The 20,361-nt window shown below is 39.3% G+C and overlaps 1 protein-coding gene across 1 annotated transcript in view; it reads right to left on the reverse strand.

Annotated features, from left to right (window-relative positions):
- Nucleotides 1-20,361, reverse strand: part of VEGFC (vascular endothelial growth factor C) — a 467,419-nt gene that overhangs the window by 139,307 nt on the left and 307,751 nt on the right. Inside the window, exon 2 of the mRNA XM_086962460.1 lies at nucleotides 19,631-19,844. Within this exon, the coding sequence (XP_086818586.1) occupies nucleotides 19,631-19,844 (214 nt within the window). The remainder of the gene's footprint in view (nucleotides 1-19,630; nucleotides 19,845-20,361) is intronic.

A 20,361-nucleotide genomic window follows, 5' to 3' on the forward strand; every position in this document is an offset into this window, starting at 1 on the left:
ATACTCCTACTGGGTTTTGACCTTCTTAATGACCCTGTTTGGAATTTTCCTCACTCGTTGATGTCTTGTTGAAGTACATCTTTGAATATATACTGTTTTGGACTACCTGGTTTTTGTGCGCGATCTGGGCTGCACAGTCTCCACATGTACTCCTGATAACCTTACTTTTTGACGTCCGTTCTTTTACTGGGGATGTGGGCGGCCGCCATTATTAGCCGCTGAGCTCTCGTTTCTATATTATATTATTGCAAAAGGCTGTCGATTTGGTTATATTTATGCTTGAGTACTCCTCTGATGTCATCCTCTGAGGCCACTCCTTTTATCAGTGTTTTTTTTTCCTGGGGCACAAAGTTTGTGCATATTCTATAATATCTTAATTTCTTCACCACAATGGCTAGTGATTCACATTCTGCTAGATCCTTTATCACGGGCACGAAACAAAAGAGGCACAAAAATTATCCACCGTCACCTATTCACTCCTCACAGAACCCTGTTCTGGACTCTATTTTGGATGAGGTGTGGGGCCTTCAACCTTTCATGACTGCCACAAATGAAAAACTGAAACAAATAGAAGATAGATGGATTGTTATGGAAAGCAAAGTAATGGATCTTTAACAACATGTCAGTGACTTACAGGATATCTCTACTAAGATTCCAACACTTGAGCAGGAAATTTATGAACTGAAACTCCACACTGAGGATTTTGAAAATCGTAATCGGCGAAACAACCTACGTCTGGTCTTCCGGAAAATGTAGAGGGCTCCAATATGGTCATGTTCCTTCAGAAATTTCTTCCTGAGCTTCTCAATCTTCCTGCTTCTGGATCTCCCCTCACATACAAAGAGCTCATCATTTGGATCGCCTCAATTCCAATCCTACTAAACCACCTGGCATCATCATGCTCTTTTTGGAGTTTACTGAACTTATGAATGTTTTGAGGGCTGCTAAACTCAAACGTCGCCTCACTTGGTCTGGTCATAATATCTTCATCTCCCAAGACATCTCTAATGCTACTAATGCACGCCGGAAAGAGTTCCTTGCTCTACGCGCTCAAATGAGACATCTTAATATTCCATATGGCATACTTCATCCATGGCTTTGCAAGATCACTCATGGTGGGCGTTCACGATCCTTTGATGATCCCGGAACACTTCAACTTTTCCTTCAGTCCTTTTCTTCCAATGGAATGGATACTAATACCTGATTTTCTGTTTTCTTTTAATCTCTTTATCTATCTCTAACTGACTTACCCGAATTATTTTTCTAAACGAAATTGCTTTTATTATTCTGTATTGTTGTTAACGCTTTATTACCTTCGATTTTCTACAATTGTCTTTTCTTTTTCTCGTCTCTCTTTTTTATACTTTGCCCCTTATTATGGTTCTCAATTTTCTATATCTTATTTATCTTTCTAGGATCCACCTTGCCTCGCGTCACTATGCTCCCTATTCATTGTTTCCCCCTCTTTTTACAGATCGGGATGTTTTGCATTGATCTGTTTGTCTGTTTCTCCTTCCTTATTCTGTCTCTTTTGTCTTCTCTTTTTTCCTCTTCTGTTCTATCTTCTTCCTTCTGCTCTTCTTTTCAATTTATTTATATTTCTCCTCCATTGTTCTTTGTTATTGTTTCAGGGTTAATGTATTCTAGTGTTATGGGTTCTTTTGTGGTATTTTCCGTCTGTAATTTTGTTCTTGTGGTGTGTTTTTTTTGTAGTTATTTCCTCGAAGTATATCTGTTCCAAGAGTGTTATACCCTCCCACCCCTCCATTATGTGTAACTTTGTCATGTGGAAAGTCCAGGGTCTTGGGAATCCAGTCAAAAGACAAAAGGTATTGTCTCATTTATCTAAACTCAATTCTCAGATTTCCTTTCTTCAAGAAACTCAGTGTACTGATGTAGAGTCGCTAAAATTGAAAAGACAATGGGTGGGTCAAGTTGTTTTCTCTCCTGCATCTAACAAAAAGGGGGGGTGTCACTTTATTGTTTCATAAAGCTTTAGCAGTACAAATTTTATCTACTCAAAATGGTGATGATGGATGATGGGTAATGGCTAAGATTGTGGTACAAAATAAAACGTTAGTTTTGTTAAATATTTATGGTCCTGTTAAACCAGATCCCAAATTTTGGAATGATATTAAAATGTTACTTTCTTCAATTGATTGCCCCAATATTATTGTTGCTGGCGATTTTACCCAATGGTTAGACCCTTTTTCCGATAGATTGTCCAAATGTAAATTTCAACCTGATAAATCTCATAAATCTTTTCAAGCGGCCATTGCCTCTCGTCCATTGTATGATGTTTGGAAAACCTGTAACCCTGATTTACTTGAATTCACCTTTTTCTCCAATATGCATCACACTCGTTTTAGGATTGATTATATTTTGGTTAGTAAGTCTCTACTTCCTTCTATTCAAAAATCTGAAATTGGATCAATTTTTATATCAGACCATGCCCCTGTTATGTTGTTTTAGACCTTTCACTTACATCCTCTCAATTTAGCCGATGGAAATGTAACACTTTTTTATTATCAGACACAGTTTTTCTTAAGGAAGTCACCAATTTTATTAATTAATTCTTTAGTCTCAATAACCCATTAGATACTTCTGTTCCTAATAATTGGGATGCTTTTAAGGATGCTTTTCGTGCCTTCACCATTTCTTATGTATCTAAGAAGAAGAAGGCCACGAGGAACCAATATGAGGATCAGCTACAAAAACTTAAAGAATTAGAACATAAATATTTTACCTCTCGCTCCTCTAATTCCCTTCATGATTTAATTGCAGCAAAATCTGAACTTAATAAATTAGCAACGGTTGCAGCTTGTAATATTCTGCTTAAAATTAAATCTAAATACCATGGAGGTCAGAATAAAGCGGGTAAGATGTTATCTAATTATTTAAAAATTAAGTCAGAGAGTAAGAATATTGGCCCTATTCTTAATGAATCCACTAAAAAACTAGTCTCATCAGATGAAGACATTGCCGAGGCCTGCCACGAATATTATCAATCTCTTTATTCTGATGACACAATCCCCACCACTCACAATTTAAGCACTTGTTTTTCAGGTCTCCCTCGCCACCATCTTTTCCTGACGAGTTTGATGCATTGGAGAAAGATATTACTCTTCAAGAAGTAACCGATGCTATCCAATCTCTAAAACAATCTAAGGCGCCAGGTCCCGATGGCTTACCTGTAGAGTTTTACTGTACCTTTAAGTCAATTTTTGCCCCTAAACTCCTACAACCTTTTAACTCCTTTATTGCTGATGCTAGAGCATCTGGGTCTTTTATGGATGCCTTAATTGTTATAATACATAAACCTGAAAAGGACAACTCTTACTGTAAAAATGATCATCCTATATCGTTAATCAATTATGATTGTAAAATTTTTGCCAAGATTCTCGCGTCCTGACTTGATTCCATTATTCCCCTTTCGATCAAAACTGATCAAGTTGGATTCGTAAAAGGTAGATTAGCATCTGATAATGCTCAGATGTTTACTAATATCATTTCGTATGGCAAGACATATAAATCTCCCCTTGCAGCCCTATCTTTGGATGCTTAAAAGGCATTTGATCGCATTAATTAGCAATTCATGTTTCAAACTCTCCAATGGTTTGGACCCTCTTTTATTTCTTATATCAATTTTTTGTACTCTTGTCCTCGAGCCAGTATTTTTGTTAATAATCATTTCTCCAAATTGTTTTCTTTATCCAGAGGTACAAGACAAGGATTCCCCCTTTCTCCCTTATTATTTATCCTATGTCTTCAACCATTTTTAGAACGTATTCGCACTAACTCTCATGTTACTGGCTTTAAAATTAATTCTATTGAAACTAAAATATCTGCTTATGCAGATGATATTCTGATTTATATGTCTAACCCTATTGAATATCTTCCACATTTTATAAATGAAGTTCGATTATACTCCTCTATTTCTGGTTACAAACTCAATCTATCAAAAACAGAAGTGCTTCCATTAAACTCTATCTGCTATCAATTTATGTTTAGTGCTACTAATTTTGCTGGGTGTCCTTCCAAAATGAAGTACCTTGGCATTTGGTTCTCATCGACCCTAAATGACACAATCAAATTCACATTTAATGCATTAATGAATAAGCTTCAATCACCTCTCCTTTTTAATTAAACAATCTTTTTCATTAGCTTATGATTTTTTGGATATTCCTGTCCCCAGATGGATCCTTTTTGAACATTCCTTATTAAAAGATTTTTCTTTTCAACATGTTATTTTTATGTCAAATTTCACCTTTTTGTCTAAAAATCCTGTTTTAAAATATTCCTGAACTTTATTATTTAACGCATTCTCTAAGGATTTTAATTCACTGCAATGTTTTTTGTCCTCTACTGTATGGTATAATACATTTCTTAAATATAAAGGCAAATCATTCTACTACAAATACTGGAAGGAAAAGGATATTATTTTTGTGCATTAATTTCTCCATAATTATTCTATTGTTCCCTTTCATGAATTACAAACATGTTATCAGTTACCTGATTCCTTTTTCAATTAATACAATATTATTGTCAATGCCATACTATCTCATTTAGCTACTTTTTCCCTCCCACCTGACACACCATCTTTGTCCCCTTCTACTCCTATATATCCCTTATTTTCAACCCATAGACCTAAAGCCGCTCTTGTATATAAGTTGATGTTATCAAATGTCACTGATCGATCTAAGTCCCAGATTGAGATTGCTTGGGAAACTGATCTGTCTGTTTCTATTCCTGTTATAACCTGGGATAAACTATGGTCCAAGTTATTCAAAGTTTCTGCCGCTGCTCGCATAACTCAATCCCTGTATTTTATTTATTATAGAGCTATTATTACACCTGTTAGCATTTGTAAGTTTTCACCAACTTCCTCTCCATTATTCTGGTCATGTTCCACTGAAATGGGCACGTTAAAATATCAAGTTTATGAGTGTTCATATGTTTTATCCTTTTGGAATTCAGTCTGGAAAATTTGCATGTCAATATTAAACTTCAATGCTACTTTATCACTATTGCATGTTTTTTTGGGTTCTTTATAACCTGATGTGGATATTGTATCCTCTGTTTCTAGACTATTTGATCTTTTTATTGCTTTAACTTTCAAGGTAATTTTATCATCCTGGAAGGATACTTCCAAACTTTCGTTACTCACTTGGTGGAATTTTATTGGTGATGAACACAGGATTGCAACTGTTTCCTCTTCTTCTATTTCTCAAAAAATTAAATCTGATCTTTTTGGCTTCCCTTCACTACTTAACTTTCCTCTCACTCTTCTATACATTAACTCTTTTTTCTTTCTTTCTCTATAACACTCTCATATATCATTTGGTTCTTCCTCTCTTTATTAAGTGCAGTTTCGAAGGTGTTTTACTGGGAATTACAATGTTCTAGAAAGGTCCTATTCCCACTGGGCTAAGTTCTCCATAGTCAGTGCAAGGGGAATGGAGTGCCCTGTGCAAAGTTGCACTTTTTTTTCCACAGAAAAAACTTTTTTTAATATGGAGAAAGTCCTAAACCTACAACCCCAGCAGGTGTGGGAACGATCTGTTCCCTTTCCTATCCAGGAAGCAGAGGAAATGTCTAACCATTTCCAGGGTGGTAAAGAGTTGGGGCAAAATTAAGAAATACCACAAAACAGAGACACTTTCTAAAACTTCTAAGCCAAACAACACCTTTGAATGACCACTTCCCACTACCTTCAGTGGAATTTACAATTGTGGACTTCTCTGCTCTCCTGGTGGAGATGTCCATGCTCGTAAACACATCTAGGCCCACCAGGAATCCCTTTGTATATTTTTGGTAGGAGCAAAAAAATATAATTTGGTGGTAAAATTATATTTGCATCCGAGGTTACCTTTGTGAATCGTGAACTCGATTTTACATTGCATAAACGAGTCCTCAAATACATATTGGAAACAGACAAAAAGGCTGCCTAAAAAGATGAAAGAAATGTCTGAGTCACCTCAAATGATATGAACCCAAAAGAGCATACATTCTTTACTAGCTATGTCTCTCTGCTTATTCAAATGGCTTAACTCTCACAGGATATTATACTTCAAGAGGATAATGAGTGTGATGTCATTGCCCCAGATTGGAAGTCAACAGATAATATTAAATGTGGGCTGTTGACTGAGAAGCTGCTATCATGTGGCAGAGGAAATACTGCATCTAATATCCTCAGGGTCTCATTCAAAAGACGATTTGAGCGTGGAAATCTGACTTACGCATTCAAGTAACTTTCTTATGTGTGCAAATTACTTTTATAATTTACAGAAGTCAGTTTCACATCTGTAAAATAATTTCCTCAGAAAGAGGCTTCTGCATAAGTAAATCCACTCCTTTGGGACATAATTAGGTGCTAACATGTTTGTAAGTATTTTCAAAGCATTTTTTATCTTTCTTGCAGGAGCCAGGGTGGAAGTGTGAAAACCAGGTGTATAAGCAACCAAGTGCAGAGTACAGCAATTTTGTGAACTAGTGCTGCTGGTTTTATTTTACTCTGTGCATTGGGATACTGCTAACCAGACTGTAGTAAAATTGATCTGACCTCCAAAACATGTTGACCTGACTAACCCCTAATTGGCATATTCCTTTTTCCTGTAAGTCCATGGTATATGGTGTCCAAAGTACACCTATGTCACAGAAAGTTAAACATCACCTATGGAATACAGCATCACTGTGCCATCCACTTGTGTGACCAGGCAAACAACTCCAGACCTGTCACAGAAGCCTAGCTGCTGCAGTTTTAAACAGCAACCCAACTTATCAAAATAAACCTATTTTGACAGTAGAAAAAATCCTATTAAATATCAATAGGTCACCCACATGTAGGCCTTGTGGTCTTGTAGATTCGGCGCTTGGTTTTTAAAAGTAGGATATGTAGAAATTTAAAGTTAAAATGAATAGCAACAAAGCATTTTAACTGTTGCAAGGCTGGCTGCTCCATCGAGAAACACTGGTGTGCACTATTTTATTTAATAATGCTATCTGCAATTAGGAACCAGAATGAAATTACATTTTTGGACTCTTTGTAATATTTATTAAAAGCACAATCAATTCACTGGTGAAGTCATATTTTTAATACATAATACGGAAAAGGTACTTTTTGAAAGTGACCTTCCCCCCCACATAAAGCCTCTGGAGGCAAATTCTCATTAGCCTCCAGCTGTAGCCTTGTGAGTGCTCAAGCCCTAAATATGGTGTGAAAACTGCTCACAGAGCAGAGACAAAGGCATAGGTGCAGAGAGGCGTTTCTGTACCTCTGGCAGGATGGCCATTTAGGCATCGCCTAGGAATTTGATTAACTTCCCTGTCACAGCTAGATGTCAGAATACATCTGTATAGGGCCCCTCTTTTCTCCCTCAATCAGGCAGGTTCCAATCCCAGTGGGGATGGAGCTGCCCCCAGAACCGGGGTAAAGTGATCATAGAGAAGGAGTTGCTCATTTTCCCTGGCTGCACTTCTGGGGCAGACAAACAGGCTCTGCACAAGTTCACCATTTTAGATTTAGGCAAAGAGGGGCACTGTGGGAGTATCTGGAGCAGGGCACACAGAAAATACTGCAAATTTGGTAGATTTTCCCCAGGCAACATTTTATTTATTGGTTAGCGAGGGGCCAGGAGTCAACTCTACCCACAAGCCAGTGCCGAGCATAAATAAAGCATATCCTGGCACCCTCCTCAGAACACTCCAGACCTGTGAGGAGACCTGAGGTCTGGACCTCGAACCCAGGACAAAAAAGAGAATTCCAAGGGTCGGTCAATTAAGTGCTGTTCCTGAGGTCATGTAATCTTTGACTCTGCCAAAGTGTATTTCTCCTAGCATCCTTGAAGGACCTGAGACTTTTTGGACTAAATACCTCAGGAGGAATGGGACAAGCGTGCCATGCCAATCTAACTAAGAGTTGTTGCAGCTGGACTGAAGATTCAGGTTTCACCTACTCTGATCTTATCCTCAGCAGCAAATCCGATTCTCCTGAGAAGGAATTCGGCCTCTTTGAGCCCTCTTTCACTACAACCCTCTGCTTTACCCCACCGGAGGAGTCTGAACTCTGAAAAAGAGACTAAGGGCCTGACTATGATGCTGCATACAATATATGTTTTGCAATTAATGCTATAGGCTTTTGTCAATTTTGGATGGAGACAGAGAAGAATATGTCTTTAAATGTTTTTTTATATCGAAATCCAAAAAATCACAAGATATGTTTTGGTGAGTGGTATCATCTATACATACAATGATGTGCAAGGCCCACATTACATTTTGGTTTTGGCCTACCAGAATATTATTCATTATACGGGACCTAGCTGCATAAATTATTAAGATATGGCTAGGCATATCAGAGGCCTGTCTATCTGTGCTGTTACATAGTCATGTAACTGATTGATGAGTTGCACTCTCTTCTTTACAAGTGACTAACTTCAAAATACTATATATACATTTACTAACTCAATGAATTATTGATGTTCTGAGAACATGTTTTTGTTATCTAGCTAAGAGATGTGCAATATATTAGCGTCTGAAAAAAAAATTCATATTCAATTTTAACTTAATTTAACCCCTTTGATGCTGATGACGGAGCGGTTCCATCATCAGCATCGGTTGGGCTGTGCTGATGACGGAACCGCTCCTTCATCGGCACAGCCCTCAGGCTTTGTGCTGCCACCCCTGTGCCCCTCCAGGCTTCCTGGTGACGTCAGCGCACACACGCCGATGTCACCAGGAAGCGCTGGACGCGGTGGAAGCCATTTCTTTCCAGCACGTCCAGAGACAACAGCCGGGTTTGTGTTCTCCGGTGAGGCGGAGGGCCGTTTCTCAGTGCCTTGAGGCATCGAGGGGCATCGAGGGGCAGGGCATTCCTGGTGCAGGATCGCGCACAGCATCGCGATCCTGCACCAGGAATGCCCCCACTAGACACAAGGGATGTCTTTTTGTTGTATAGGAAGCAATCCCTTGGACAAGGGTCGCTTCCTTGGGGGCAAATTAATTATTTAACACTTTTCTGCCCCCCCTGGGTGAAGATCGGGCATTTTTCCCCGATTCTGGACCCAGGGGGAGCAGAAAAGCCCACTAGACACCAGGGATTGTTTTTTTTATAAAGGAAGCGACCCCTTGGGCAAGGGTCGCTTCCAGGGGGCAAATTAATTATTTTAGACTTTTCTGCGCCCCCCCCCCCCCCTGGGGGCAGATCAGCTGTTTTTTGCCAATTCTGGACCTGGGGGGGTAGAAAAATGGAAGTGACCCCTTGGCCAGGGGTCGCTTCCTTGAGCCCATATTTGTTAAAAAATATATTCTGCCCCCTCTGGGGGCAGATCAGTGTCTTAATTTGGCCTTTCTGCCCTCAGGAGGGAGTAAAAATCCCCACAAGACATGAGGGAAATCCTTTTTTTTTATGGAGGCGACCCCTTGGGCAAGGGTTGCTTCCAGGGGGCCCAAATTTAAAAAGATTTATATTCTGCCCCCCATGGGGACAGACACCTGATTTGTGACATACCCTGTGACATAGCCTGTTTTAATGTGTATTTTTTTTTTCTTGTAAAGTGTAATGTTTTATTTTCTCTTTAGACTGTTGCAGTGTGCGGTTTCGTTACTGGTGGTTCTGCTGTTTGTGTAGTTGCATGAGTTTGGTAAGATACCTTTTTTGTATAATTTTAATGTAAATGTTTTATTTCAAAGTGTGTAGTAATACGAGTATGTTTGGTTTCTGTTTTTTGTGACTCTGAAACTTGCTTTGCATTTGTGCTTGATGTGTATTTTGCTTTCTGTAGATGTAAGTTTTTTTTCTTCTTTCTATTGGGATATCGTTGACTATTTGCTGTGTCTTTGCAGAGTAGTTGCTGGTGAGTGTGGCTGTATTTTGTAAGTGAATTGTATAGTTTTTCAGTATATAGATCTTTGTGTTAAAGGCTTAAATGTTTTTACCTGCTTTGCACAGTGTTGGTTGTTGAGTTGTTTGTGCAGTCTCCTTTCTTAGTACAGATAATGGCTAGCCGCCGGATTACGGCTCAGCAAGTTGTTGGAATGCTTTTTTATTCTTCCTCTGAGCATGGTGCAGAGACTTACTCTGATTCTGAGGCAGAGGAGGGAGGTGAAGATTCTGGTAGTGAGTTTTCTCTCCACATGGCATCGTCTGATGATGAAGATACTTTTGGTGTGGATGAAGTGCCTGTGTTAGAGGAGGACATTGCTGTGCCGATAGTGCGGCAAGAGGCATCTAGGGTGCAGCCCAGGGCTGCTAGACTTCACGTTGGTACAGTGAGGCAAGAGGCAGCTGGGCGGCAGCAGGGGGTTGCAAGTCTTCCCGTTGAAATTTCTGACCTCTGGGTTGCCCCAGGCATGGTGCAGCCGGCATTGCCAGACTTTACTGGTGTTCCAGGGTGTAGGGGGAACACTGAAAACTTTTTTCCGATTGATTTTTTTCAGTTGTTGATGGATGATGTGTTTTGGCAGAGATTGTTGAGCAGGCTAATTTGTATGCAGAACAGTTTTTGAGGGAGAACAGTGCCAGCCTAAGCCCCATGTTAGAGCTACCCGGTGGACTCCCACAAATTTGGAAGAGATGAAAAAGTTTTGGGGTTTAATTTTTTTGATGGGCTTGCTTAGGAAACCATCAGTGGCTTCATATTGGTCTACTAATCCCTTGATGGCAACTGCTATCTTTCCGGCAGTCATGAGTTGTGATAGGTATTTGCTTCTACTTCGGATGATGCATTTTGTTGATAATGGTTTAGCTTTGCCACGAGATCACCCTGATTGTGACCGTCTTTTCAAGATTCAGCCTGTCATTGATCACTTTGTTGATCGATTTCCTGAGATCTTTGCTCCTGGGAAAGAAATTGCAGTGGATGAGTCTTTGGTGTTTTCCAAGGGCCGCTTGGTATTTAGGCAATACATTCCTAGTAAGAGGGCACGCTATGGAATTAAGCTGTATATGCTGTGTGACAGTCGGACTGGATATGTCTTTAATTTCAGGGTGTACACCGGTAAGGAATTCAGGATTAACCCCCCTGGTTGTCCGTCCACTTTTGGAGTGACTGAGAAAATTGTGTGGGAACTTGTTAGAGGATTTTTTAACAAAGGCCATCATTTATATGTAGATAACTTCTACACTGGTGTGCGGTTGTTCAGGGAATTGGCCAAAGTGGACACTGTTGCTTGTGGCACAATCCGCTCTAACCGTAAAGGCTTCCCCAAAGAACTTGTTTGTCAAAAGCTTGCTCGGGGACAGTGCAGTGCATTGCGTTGTGAGGAGTTTCTAGCTGTGAAGTTTTCAGAAGAGAGAAATGTCTACATGTTGACTTCCATACATGATGAAAGCAGTGAACCGGTGACTGTTTGGAGTCAGGTTGCAGAAGCACGCAAACCTGTGTGCATTTTAGACTATAATAGGCACATGGGTGGTGTTGACAGAGTAGATCAGAGGTTGGAACCATGTGCTGCTTTTGTAGAGCTTACATTTGGTACAAGAAGTTGGCTATCCATCTTTTCCACTTGGCAACCTTTAATGCTTTTGTTGTGTACCAGCAATCTTGTCCTCAGTCAAAGATGACTTTTGTAAAGTTTTAGGAGTCTGTAATAGGCAGCCTTGTTTTAGTGGAACAGGCAAGTGTTCCAAGAGTTGGAGTGGTGGAGGAAGTTGCCAGATTGAAAGATCGCCACTTTCCTGATCAAATTCCTCCTACATCCTCAAAAGACGTTCCCAGTCGGAGATGTAGAGTCTGTTGGCGAAGAGGTGTGCCAAAGGAGGTTTGTATGTTCTGCCCCGACTGTCCTTCTAACCCTGGGCCATGCGTACCTGCTTGTTTTAGAATGTACCACACGCAAAATAATTTTTGGGAGCATCCATGAGTGGTAAAGTGAACTGCCTGGCTTCTATTCTTTAAAAGTTATTGTTCTGTTTCAAAGTTGGCATTTGTGTAGTTTAGTTTTAGTTGTTGTGTTAGTAGATTTGTATCAACTTGCAATTTTTTTTTTTTTATTTGTATTGAAAAAACTAAAGTATGATGTTGGTTTGCGTGTAGTGTCGATTGTGATGGTGTGCATGGTCTGGCGCTTTGCTGGCGGTGTCTGTGGACTGGTGCTTCACTGGCGGTGTGCGTGGTCTTGCGCTTGCCTGGTGGTCTGTTTGGATTGGTGCTTGGCTGGTGGTGTGCCTGGACTGGTGCTTGGCTGGCGGTGTGTGTGGACTGGTGCTTGGCTGGCGGTGTGTGTGGCCTGGTGCTTGGTTGGTGGTGTGCGTGGTCTTGCGCTTGCCTGGTGGTGTGTTTGGATTGGTGCTTGGCTGGTGGTGTGCCTGGACTGGTGCTTGGCTGGCGGTGTGTGTGGAGTGGCGCTTGCCTGGCAGTGTGTGTGGACTGGTGTTTGGCTGGTGGTGTGCGTGGTCTGTTGCTTGACTGGCGGTGTGTGTGGTCTGGTGCTTGGCTGGTGGTGTGCGTGCACTGGTGCTCGGCTGGGAAGTGACTGGGAAGTGACTTAATGCTGGTTACTGCACACAGTGCTAGCCGAGCGCCACTCCATGCAATACATGAGTTTGTGTACTTGCTGAGTCAGGATTGTGGACGTGTGAAAGTGATGGGCCATTGAATGGCGTTTTCTGCTGGTGGAAGTGTAGTAATGTGCTGGGTCCACGGCTGGCGGTGTGAATGTTTTGTATGTGTCACACGTATGAAAGGTGTATGAATGGCCTGTAAAGAGGTTGGTGCCTTGCTGTGACTTTACAGCTCACGAGCTGTGAGTCAATGGTTCAGTTTCTCGTCCTTTCCATTATTAAAAGTGCATTTAATTTTTTGTGAAATCACTTGCTAATACAATTGTATATACTGAACCATCACTCATCCTCGTGCCAAATCCAACCAGTATGTGTGTTTGTTTGAGGACTTGATGTCTGTGAAGTAATTTTTTTTTTTTTTTATGTTTGAAGCAGGGCGCACCTTGTCACTTTTTTGTAAATGTTGTGATGAGGTGCTTTTGTGCCTGGTGGTGTGAATGGTCTTCTGTGTGTCAGGTACGAAAGGTGTGTGAATGGCCTGTAAAGCGGTTGGTGCCTTGAAGTGGCTTTACAGCTCACGAGCTGCGCGTTATTGGTTCAGTTTTTTTGTCCATGTAATTGACAGTGCATTTCATTTTTGTGAAATCTCTTGTTAATAAAATTAAATATACTGAACCATCACTCGCACTCGTGCCAAATCCAACCAGTATGTGTGTGTGTTTGGGGAATAGATGGCTGTGCAGGGATCTTGGTCTATTTAGTCTCTCTGCCAAGGTGTACATTTCACCTGTGAATAACCTACCAATTGTAGATATTGTTGAAAATCTATGGGAGAACATGGTGATGTCTCTCTGGTGAAAACTAACAATTAATTTTATCCACAATATCCTGCAAAACTCACAATGTCCGTCATATTTTCCTTGCAATATTGTGCCCTAATTGTCATGATGCAGAAGTAAACAACTAATTTTGTCAAAACGAATTGGTTTATCTAGGGGGATCACATGGGTTTTTCACTCCTTCCCCAGTTGCCATCTAGGGAAACCTAGCAAACCCACACATTTCTGGAAAGTAGACACCCGGGGGCTTTCAAGGGGGAATGGCTTGCATGGATCCTCCAACGTTCCTTTACCCAGAATCCCTTGCAAACCTCATTTTTAGCTGAAACAATCAGTTTTTCACACATTTTTGTGTGGGAAAGCATGGCATCACTGGGCTCACACAAATTTCCTCCCACCCAGCGTTCCCCCAGGTCTCCCGATAGAAATGGTACCTCACTTGCGTGGGTGGCTCAAGGACCCGCAACATGCTAGGGCCCAAAACCTAATGAGGCGACATCAAAATTACCTATCACAAACCAACCTGGTTTTGCAAGGGGGTTCTCATGAGTTTTTGGCCCTAGGTGCCGGTAGAGCTAGGGTTAAAAAACGACAGGTAGGCACTTTGCCAAAAAAGGCCCATTTTTCACTGTGAAATTGAGGTGCGACCACGTTGCATTGTGCGCTGTTTCCTGATGCAGGCACTAGGCAGACCCACGCAAGTGAGGTACCATTTTTCTCAGAAGACTTTGCGGAACGCGGGGTGGGAGGAAATTTGTTGATCCTTGCAGATTCCAGAACTTTCCACCACAGAAATGTGAGGAAAATGCGTTTTTTTGTCACTTTTTTAGCTTTGCAAGGGATTCTGGGATAACAGAACCTGGTGGGAGGCAGTCGAGTCACCCCATCCTGAATTTCCCTGGGTGTCTAGTTTTCAAAAATGTATAGGTTTGCTACGTTTCCCTAGGTTCCGGCAGAGCTAGGATTAAAAAACGACAGGTAGACACTTTGCCAAAAAAGGCCCATTTTTCACTGCGAGATTGAGGTGAGACCACGTTGCATTTTGCGCCGTTTCCTGACGCAGGCACTAGGCAGACCCACGCAAGTGAGGTACCATTTTTCTCAGAAAACTTTAGGGAACACGGGGTAGGAAGAAATTAGGTTATCCACGCAGATTCCAGAACTTTCCACCACAGAAATATGAGGAAAAGTGTTCTTTTTGTCACTTTTTTAGGTTTGCAAGGGATTCTGGGTAACAGAACCTGGTGGGAGGCAGTCGAGTCACCCCATCCTAAATTCCCCTGGGTGACTACTTCTCAAAAATGTATAGGTTTGCTAGGCTTCCCTGGGTGCCAGCAGAGCTAGGGTTCAAAAACTACAGCTAGTCACTTTGCCAAAACATGGTCATTTTTCCCTGCATAATTGAGGTGTGACCACGTTGTGTTTTGCGCCGTTTCCTGTCGCAGGCACTAGGCTGACCCACACAAGTGGGGTACCATTTTTATTTTTTGGAAGACTTTGGGGAACGCAGGATGGAAGGAAATTTGTGGATCCACACAGATTCCAGAACTTTCCACCACAGAAATGTGGGCAAAATGTGTTTTTTTTGTACACTTTTTTAGGTTTGCAAGGAATTCTGAGTAACAGAACCTGGTGGGAGACAGTCAAGTCACCCCATCATGGTTTCCCCAGGATATCTACTTTTCAAAAATATATAGGTTTACTAGTTTTCCCTAGGTGCCGGCAGAGCTAGGGTGCAAAAACTAAAGCTAGGCACTTTGCCAAAAAGTGTCAATTTTTAACTGCGAAATTGAGGTATGACCACGTTGCATTTTGCACCGTTTCTTGTCGCAGGCAACAAGGCCGACCCACACAAGTGAGGTACAGTTTTTATCGGAAGACTTTGGGTAAATCAGATTTGTAAATCAACTGTTATTACCTATTGAGTTTTCACACATTTCTCCCTTCAAAATGAAAGACATTGTGTAAAAAAAAATCATTTTGAAAAATGACCAATAATTTTCATGCTAGTATGAGTATTCCCAATTTTGAAAATGTGGAAATATATACTGTTTCTAAACTCTATAATTTGTACCCAATCCCAAAATACATGGGTGTCTTTCATACCAATTTTTCAATGTATACATTTCCCCAGAATAATTGCTCTATACCCGGTGCATAATAAAAGGTACACAGACAAAATATCGATTTTTAAATATCGATATACAATAATATCGAAGTTTAAATATCGATGGGACAAAATATCGAAGGTAAGTAATATCGACAGTCTTAATATCGATATTAGTATGATATCAGTAATATCGAAGTTTTAAATATTGATGTCAATAATATCGAAATAAATAACTTCGATGTTACTAATATCAATTTTTAAATAAATTTAGTGTATATTATATTGTATTTATAATGTTTTATTATTTATTTTTAATGTAATTTAATTAAATATTGTCTTTTACTACTGTAGCACGTTGTGGGTTTATAGGAGAATAGGGTGGGAAGTCATTTAATTATGTTAAATTAATTATTAATTAGTAGGAATTATTAATGAATTAATTGAGAAATAATTTTTAATTAATTTTAATTAATTGATTAATTGATAAATATGTTCTGTAGCGGGCTATGGGTTTATAGGGGAATAGGGTGGGAAGTAATTTAATAATAATTAATTAATTAATATATGTTTGTACATATTTTAATTAATAATTAATTGGTAATTAATTTTTATTAATTAGTTAATTAATTAATATCATTTTGTACATATTTTTAATTATTAATTAGTTGGTTATTAATTAATATTAATTATTTAATTACATTAATTATAGTAATTGTTTTTATATATAATTTTTTGTTATTCTTAATTAATTAATTGGGAAAAATGTTATTAATTATTAAATTAAATTAATTACAGTTAATGCGCTAATATATTTACTTTATTGTTATTGTTAATTAATAATTAATTGGTAATTAAATAATATTAATTAATTTTGGGTAAAGGAATGTTTTTAGGGTTCAGGGTCAGTTTTCAGTTTTTGGGTAAAGGAGTATTTTTAGGGTTCAGGGTTAGTTTTCAGTTCATGGGTAAAGGGGTATTTTTAGGGTTGTGGGTCAGTTTTCAGTTTTTGGGTAAAGGGGTATTTTTAGAGTTCAGGGTCAGTTTTCAGTTTTTGGGTAAAGGGGTATTTTTAGGGTTCAGGGTCAGTTTTAAGTTTTTGGGTAAAGGGGTATTTTTAGGGTTCAGGGTCAGTTTTTAGTTTTTGGGTAAAGGGGTATTTTTAGGGATAAGGGTCAGTTTTCAGTTCATTGGTAAAGGGGTATTTTTAGGGTTCAGGGTCAGTTTTCAGTTTTTGGGTAAAGGGGTATTTTTAGGGTTCAGGGTCAGTTTTCAGTTTTTGGGTAAAGGGGTATTTTTAGGGTTCAGGGACAGTTTTGGGTTTTTGGGGTACAGGGATATTTTTAGGGTTAAGGGTCAGTTTTGGGTTTTTGGGGTAAAGGCGTACAGGGTAAAAACAAAAAAAAATTACATTAAATCGAATAAATAACATTAAAAAAAATTACATTAAATTATTAAATGTTTTATTTATTTTAAATGTATATGTATTATTTTTAATTTTGTTTTAATATTTTTATTTAATATTTGTAAAATTATATGTATTTTAACATTATTTTTACATTATTATTAATACATTTAAAAAAACGATATTTTTGATTCCGATATTTTTGTACTACGATATTTTTTTTCCGATATTTTTGTACTTACCTTTATGAAGATAGGATTCCGATATTTTTGATGTCGATATTTTTGTTCCGATATTTTTGTAGTTCGATATTTTGTCTGTCGATATTATGTCAGACATTCATAATAAAATACCATTGCAACTTGCTGCTCAGTTTTTGGCTCGGGTTCGTCGGGTTCTTGGCGAAACTACAAGTCCTGTATATCCCCACAACCAGGAAGGTCTAACGGATGTAACGGTATATTGCTTTTACAGAGCTGTCAAAATTACAAGAAGTTACAGGTGAAAACGTTGAGACAAAAGGCTGTTTTTTTAAACTAATTTTCAATTTTTCCAATATTTAACTGTTAGTTTCTATAAAGAAACCTTCATGGATTTAGACCCTTTTCTGAATTCAAAATTTTGTCTACTTTCCGAAAATGTATACCTTTCCAGGATCCATTATTGCTTTCAAACTCATTTCTACCTTTAACTGGAAGGAGGTTAAAAGCACTAAAAAAGGCAAAAATAGGCTATGTCCCAGAAAAATGCCAAAACTGTGTAAAAAATGTTGGTTCTCTGACAAAAGACTGTCATTCCCTAAAAGCTGGGAAAATGCTGATTTCATCCCTATAACCTCTTTTTTGATAACATTTGCAGGGAAAAACTCAGAGGCTTTCATTTGCAACCCGTTTTTCCCATTTTTCTGAAAAAAACAAAAATGTTACTGTATTTTGCTTAATTTCTGGGACCCCTCCAAGGGAATCCACAAACCCTGGGCACCTTTAGAATCCACATGATGTTGGAAGAAAAGGACGCAAATTTGGCCTGGATACCTTATGTGGTCAAAAAGTTACAGAGCCCTAAGCGCGCACTACCCCAAATCGCCCAAAAAAGGCTTAGCACAGGAGGGGAAAAGGCCTAGCAGCGAAGGGGTTAAACACGAGGCTAGAACCCTCTTACTCAGATGTTCATGACTGTGGCACAAATATACGAATTTTTCACAAGTGTGATTTAGAGAGAAACCTTTGAAGAACATAGTTTATGAAAATAAAAAGTTCTAAGTTATGCCACAATTTGCAGGCTGTTAAAGTTTTCCTCTAGCCACATTAAACAGTTCAAATATCTTATCCATTACTAGACTACGTTATACGTTTGTCATGATCGAACTGCATTTTTTGAGCAGAAATTCCTCGTTTTCTAGGGATTTTAGCAGTGATAAGACTTCACTAGTGCCTACTATTGCCACATGAAAATATTCAAAATCTGTTTCTAGTTCTAACGAAAATATTTCAGTTTATTGTTTAAGAATGCTGCTTTATTCTCCTTTAAAAGCAGAAAATGTGTTTTGAACAAATGTTTACCATTTATTAGTGGTTGCATCTTTTGCTACATTGTTTGCTGTATTTACCACCCCACTTTCCTTCTTGTGTTTTACAAGTGTTGGGTCTACCTGTCTTATGTGGACACACAGAACATTGATGCTCCATCATCCTATTCACAAACATACCTTAGCAGTAGAGTTTATCAGCAGTAAAATATGTCAGTATTTTAATTCTATTCGAGATCCAATCTGTAGTGACGGTTCGACATCAGTGCCCTTATTACTTGTTTTTCTTGTGAACATCCTTGTCTTATACTCTATTGAAAGATAAGTACGGATCACTATGCTGGCTAAGGTCAGTCGTTCAGCAGGCATTTTTTCACACCATGAGGAGTGCAAAGGAGTTTCTGTCTATGTTACAAACTAAAAATGTTAAGCTACATCTATTAAAATAATGAGCTAATCTTTGAAGAGGGTCTGGTTTCGCCTCGGTTTAATACAATACAAATTACTTTCGAAGGAGACGGGGAAAAGGATGTGGTAAGAAAGCACTGCAAGATAACATTTCTGAATGTCAGCTGATAAGCCTCAACCATGGCCCAGTTGGCAGGAAAACAGCATTTGCAGCCTGCAGGAGAAACCTGTCGTTCAGTTCAGTCAAATGCTGTTAACTCGGCACATAAAGATAGGTTTTTGTCATTAAGACTTTATTTTAAAGGTATCAATAAGGCACGGGTTGTTAAAATAGCTCATGGGGACATTTGATAGATGCTGTGATCTACATTCATCCTGCCGAAAGCATGAATTTCTGCAGGCATGATTCAGTGTATATTCACGATGCGACCACAGAAAAACTGTGACAGCATTTGGTGTGTCAGAAAGAAATTATGACTACTATGTGGAATGTTGTCAAGCACTTTATTCTTGCAAAGATTTCTTTAGAAAAGACAGAGCAATACTATCATTTTAAAATATCCAATGTAATGGTATCGAGCATAGGTCCAGGAGGTCTAGATCCAGGCCAGATTTCCGGGGTAACAACAAAAATATACAATTACTTGCAATGAATATAAATGCAACTAATCTTCTCATTCAGTGGTTATCCTAAAAGCATGGAATTGATACCGCCATCCGGGATCTGTCCTTCGCACACCTTTTTTAATGCATTACATCTCCTCATCAAATGTTGTGACGTGTTTAACTCTTCACATGACTCTAAAATAAGCTGATAATTATTCTTTTTCTTGCCCACACTTACTTTTCAAGATGTCTGGATGATAATGCGCTGCCGCAAACTTGAGCGTTTCCTCGGTTCTGTGATCGTAGGCTGGGCGCTCCCTGGAGTATTGTGAGCCTCCCTTCCTCAGCTGGCATTTAAACATTTTCCAATATTCGGGATAAAGGACCGTCATGAGCTCGTCCACGCTGGATACTGACCTCAGCTGCTCCTCCAGTTCTTTGCTTGCATGATCCTGTAGGCGAAACGACAATTACTTTCAACATGAGGCAGGGGATTTAAGAGTTATGGTATGAGATCATTTACTATTTGTTCTGTACACCACCACCTTGGTTGGACCTGCAACAGATAAGGGCACATATGTTACTTCATATAAATTGGCATGTTAATTCTGAGACTTAAACGTTATTTAATTTAGCAGACAGGAGTAGCACTGGCTGGAAAAATCTAACATTTGCACCTCACCCGTGTGGCGATGAAAATGGGGGACAAACGAGAAGTGCTTGTGCCATAACTCGATGTCGTGTCCTACAACAATGACACACGGACACGACTGGTATATCTCGGAGCTCTTTATTCTCACATCCACACAAGTCCCCGTCCCTACTCTAACTGTCCCCTGGTTCCTATCCCCGGCTCCTCCTGTTCCTGCTCCTCCCTCTGACTCCACCCTGCAACCACTAGACTGCATCCCACAATACTACATCTCCCCCTTTCTTAACAAAATGAGCTTAATGTCCCCAGTGTTCGCA

The sequence above is a fragment of the Lissotriton vulgaris genome, chromosome 3_1, assembly GCF_964263255.1.
Source record: "Lissotriton vulgaris chromosome 3_1, aLisVul1.2, whole genome shotgun sequence".
In the NCBI taxonomy this organism is placed as follows: Eukaryota; Metazoa; Chordata; class Amphibia; order Caudata; family Salamandridae; genus Lissotriton; species Lissotriton vulgaris.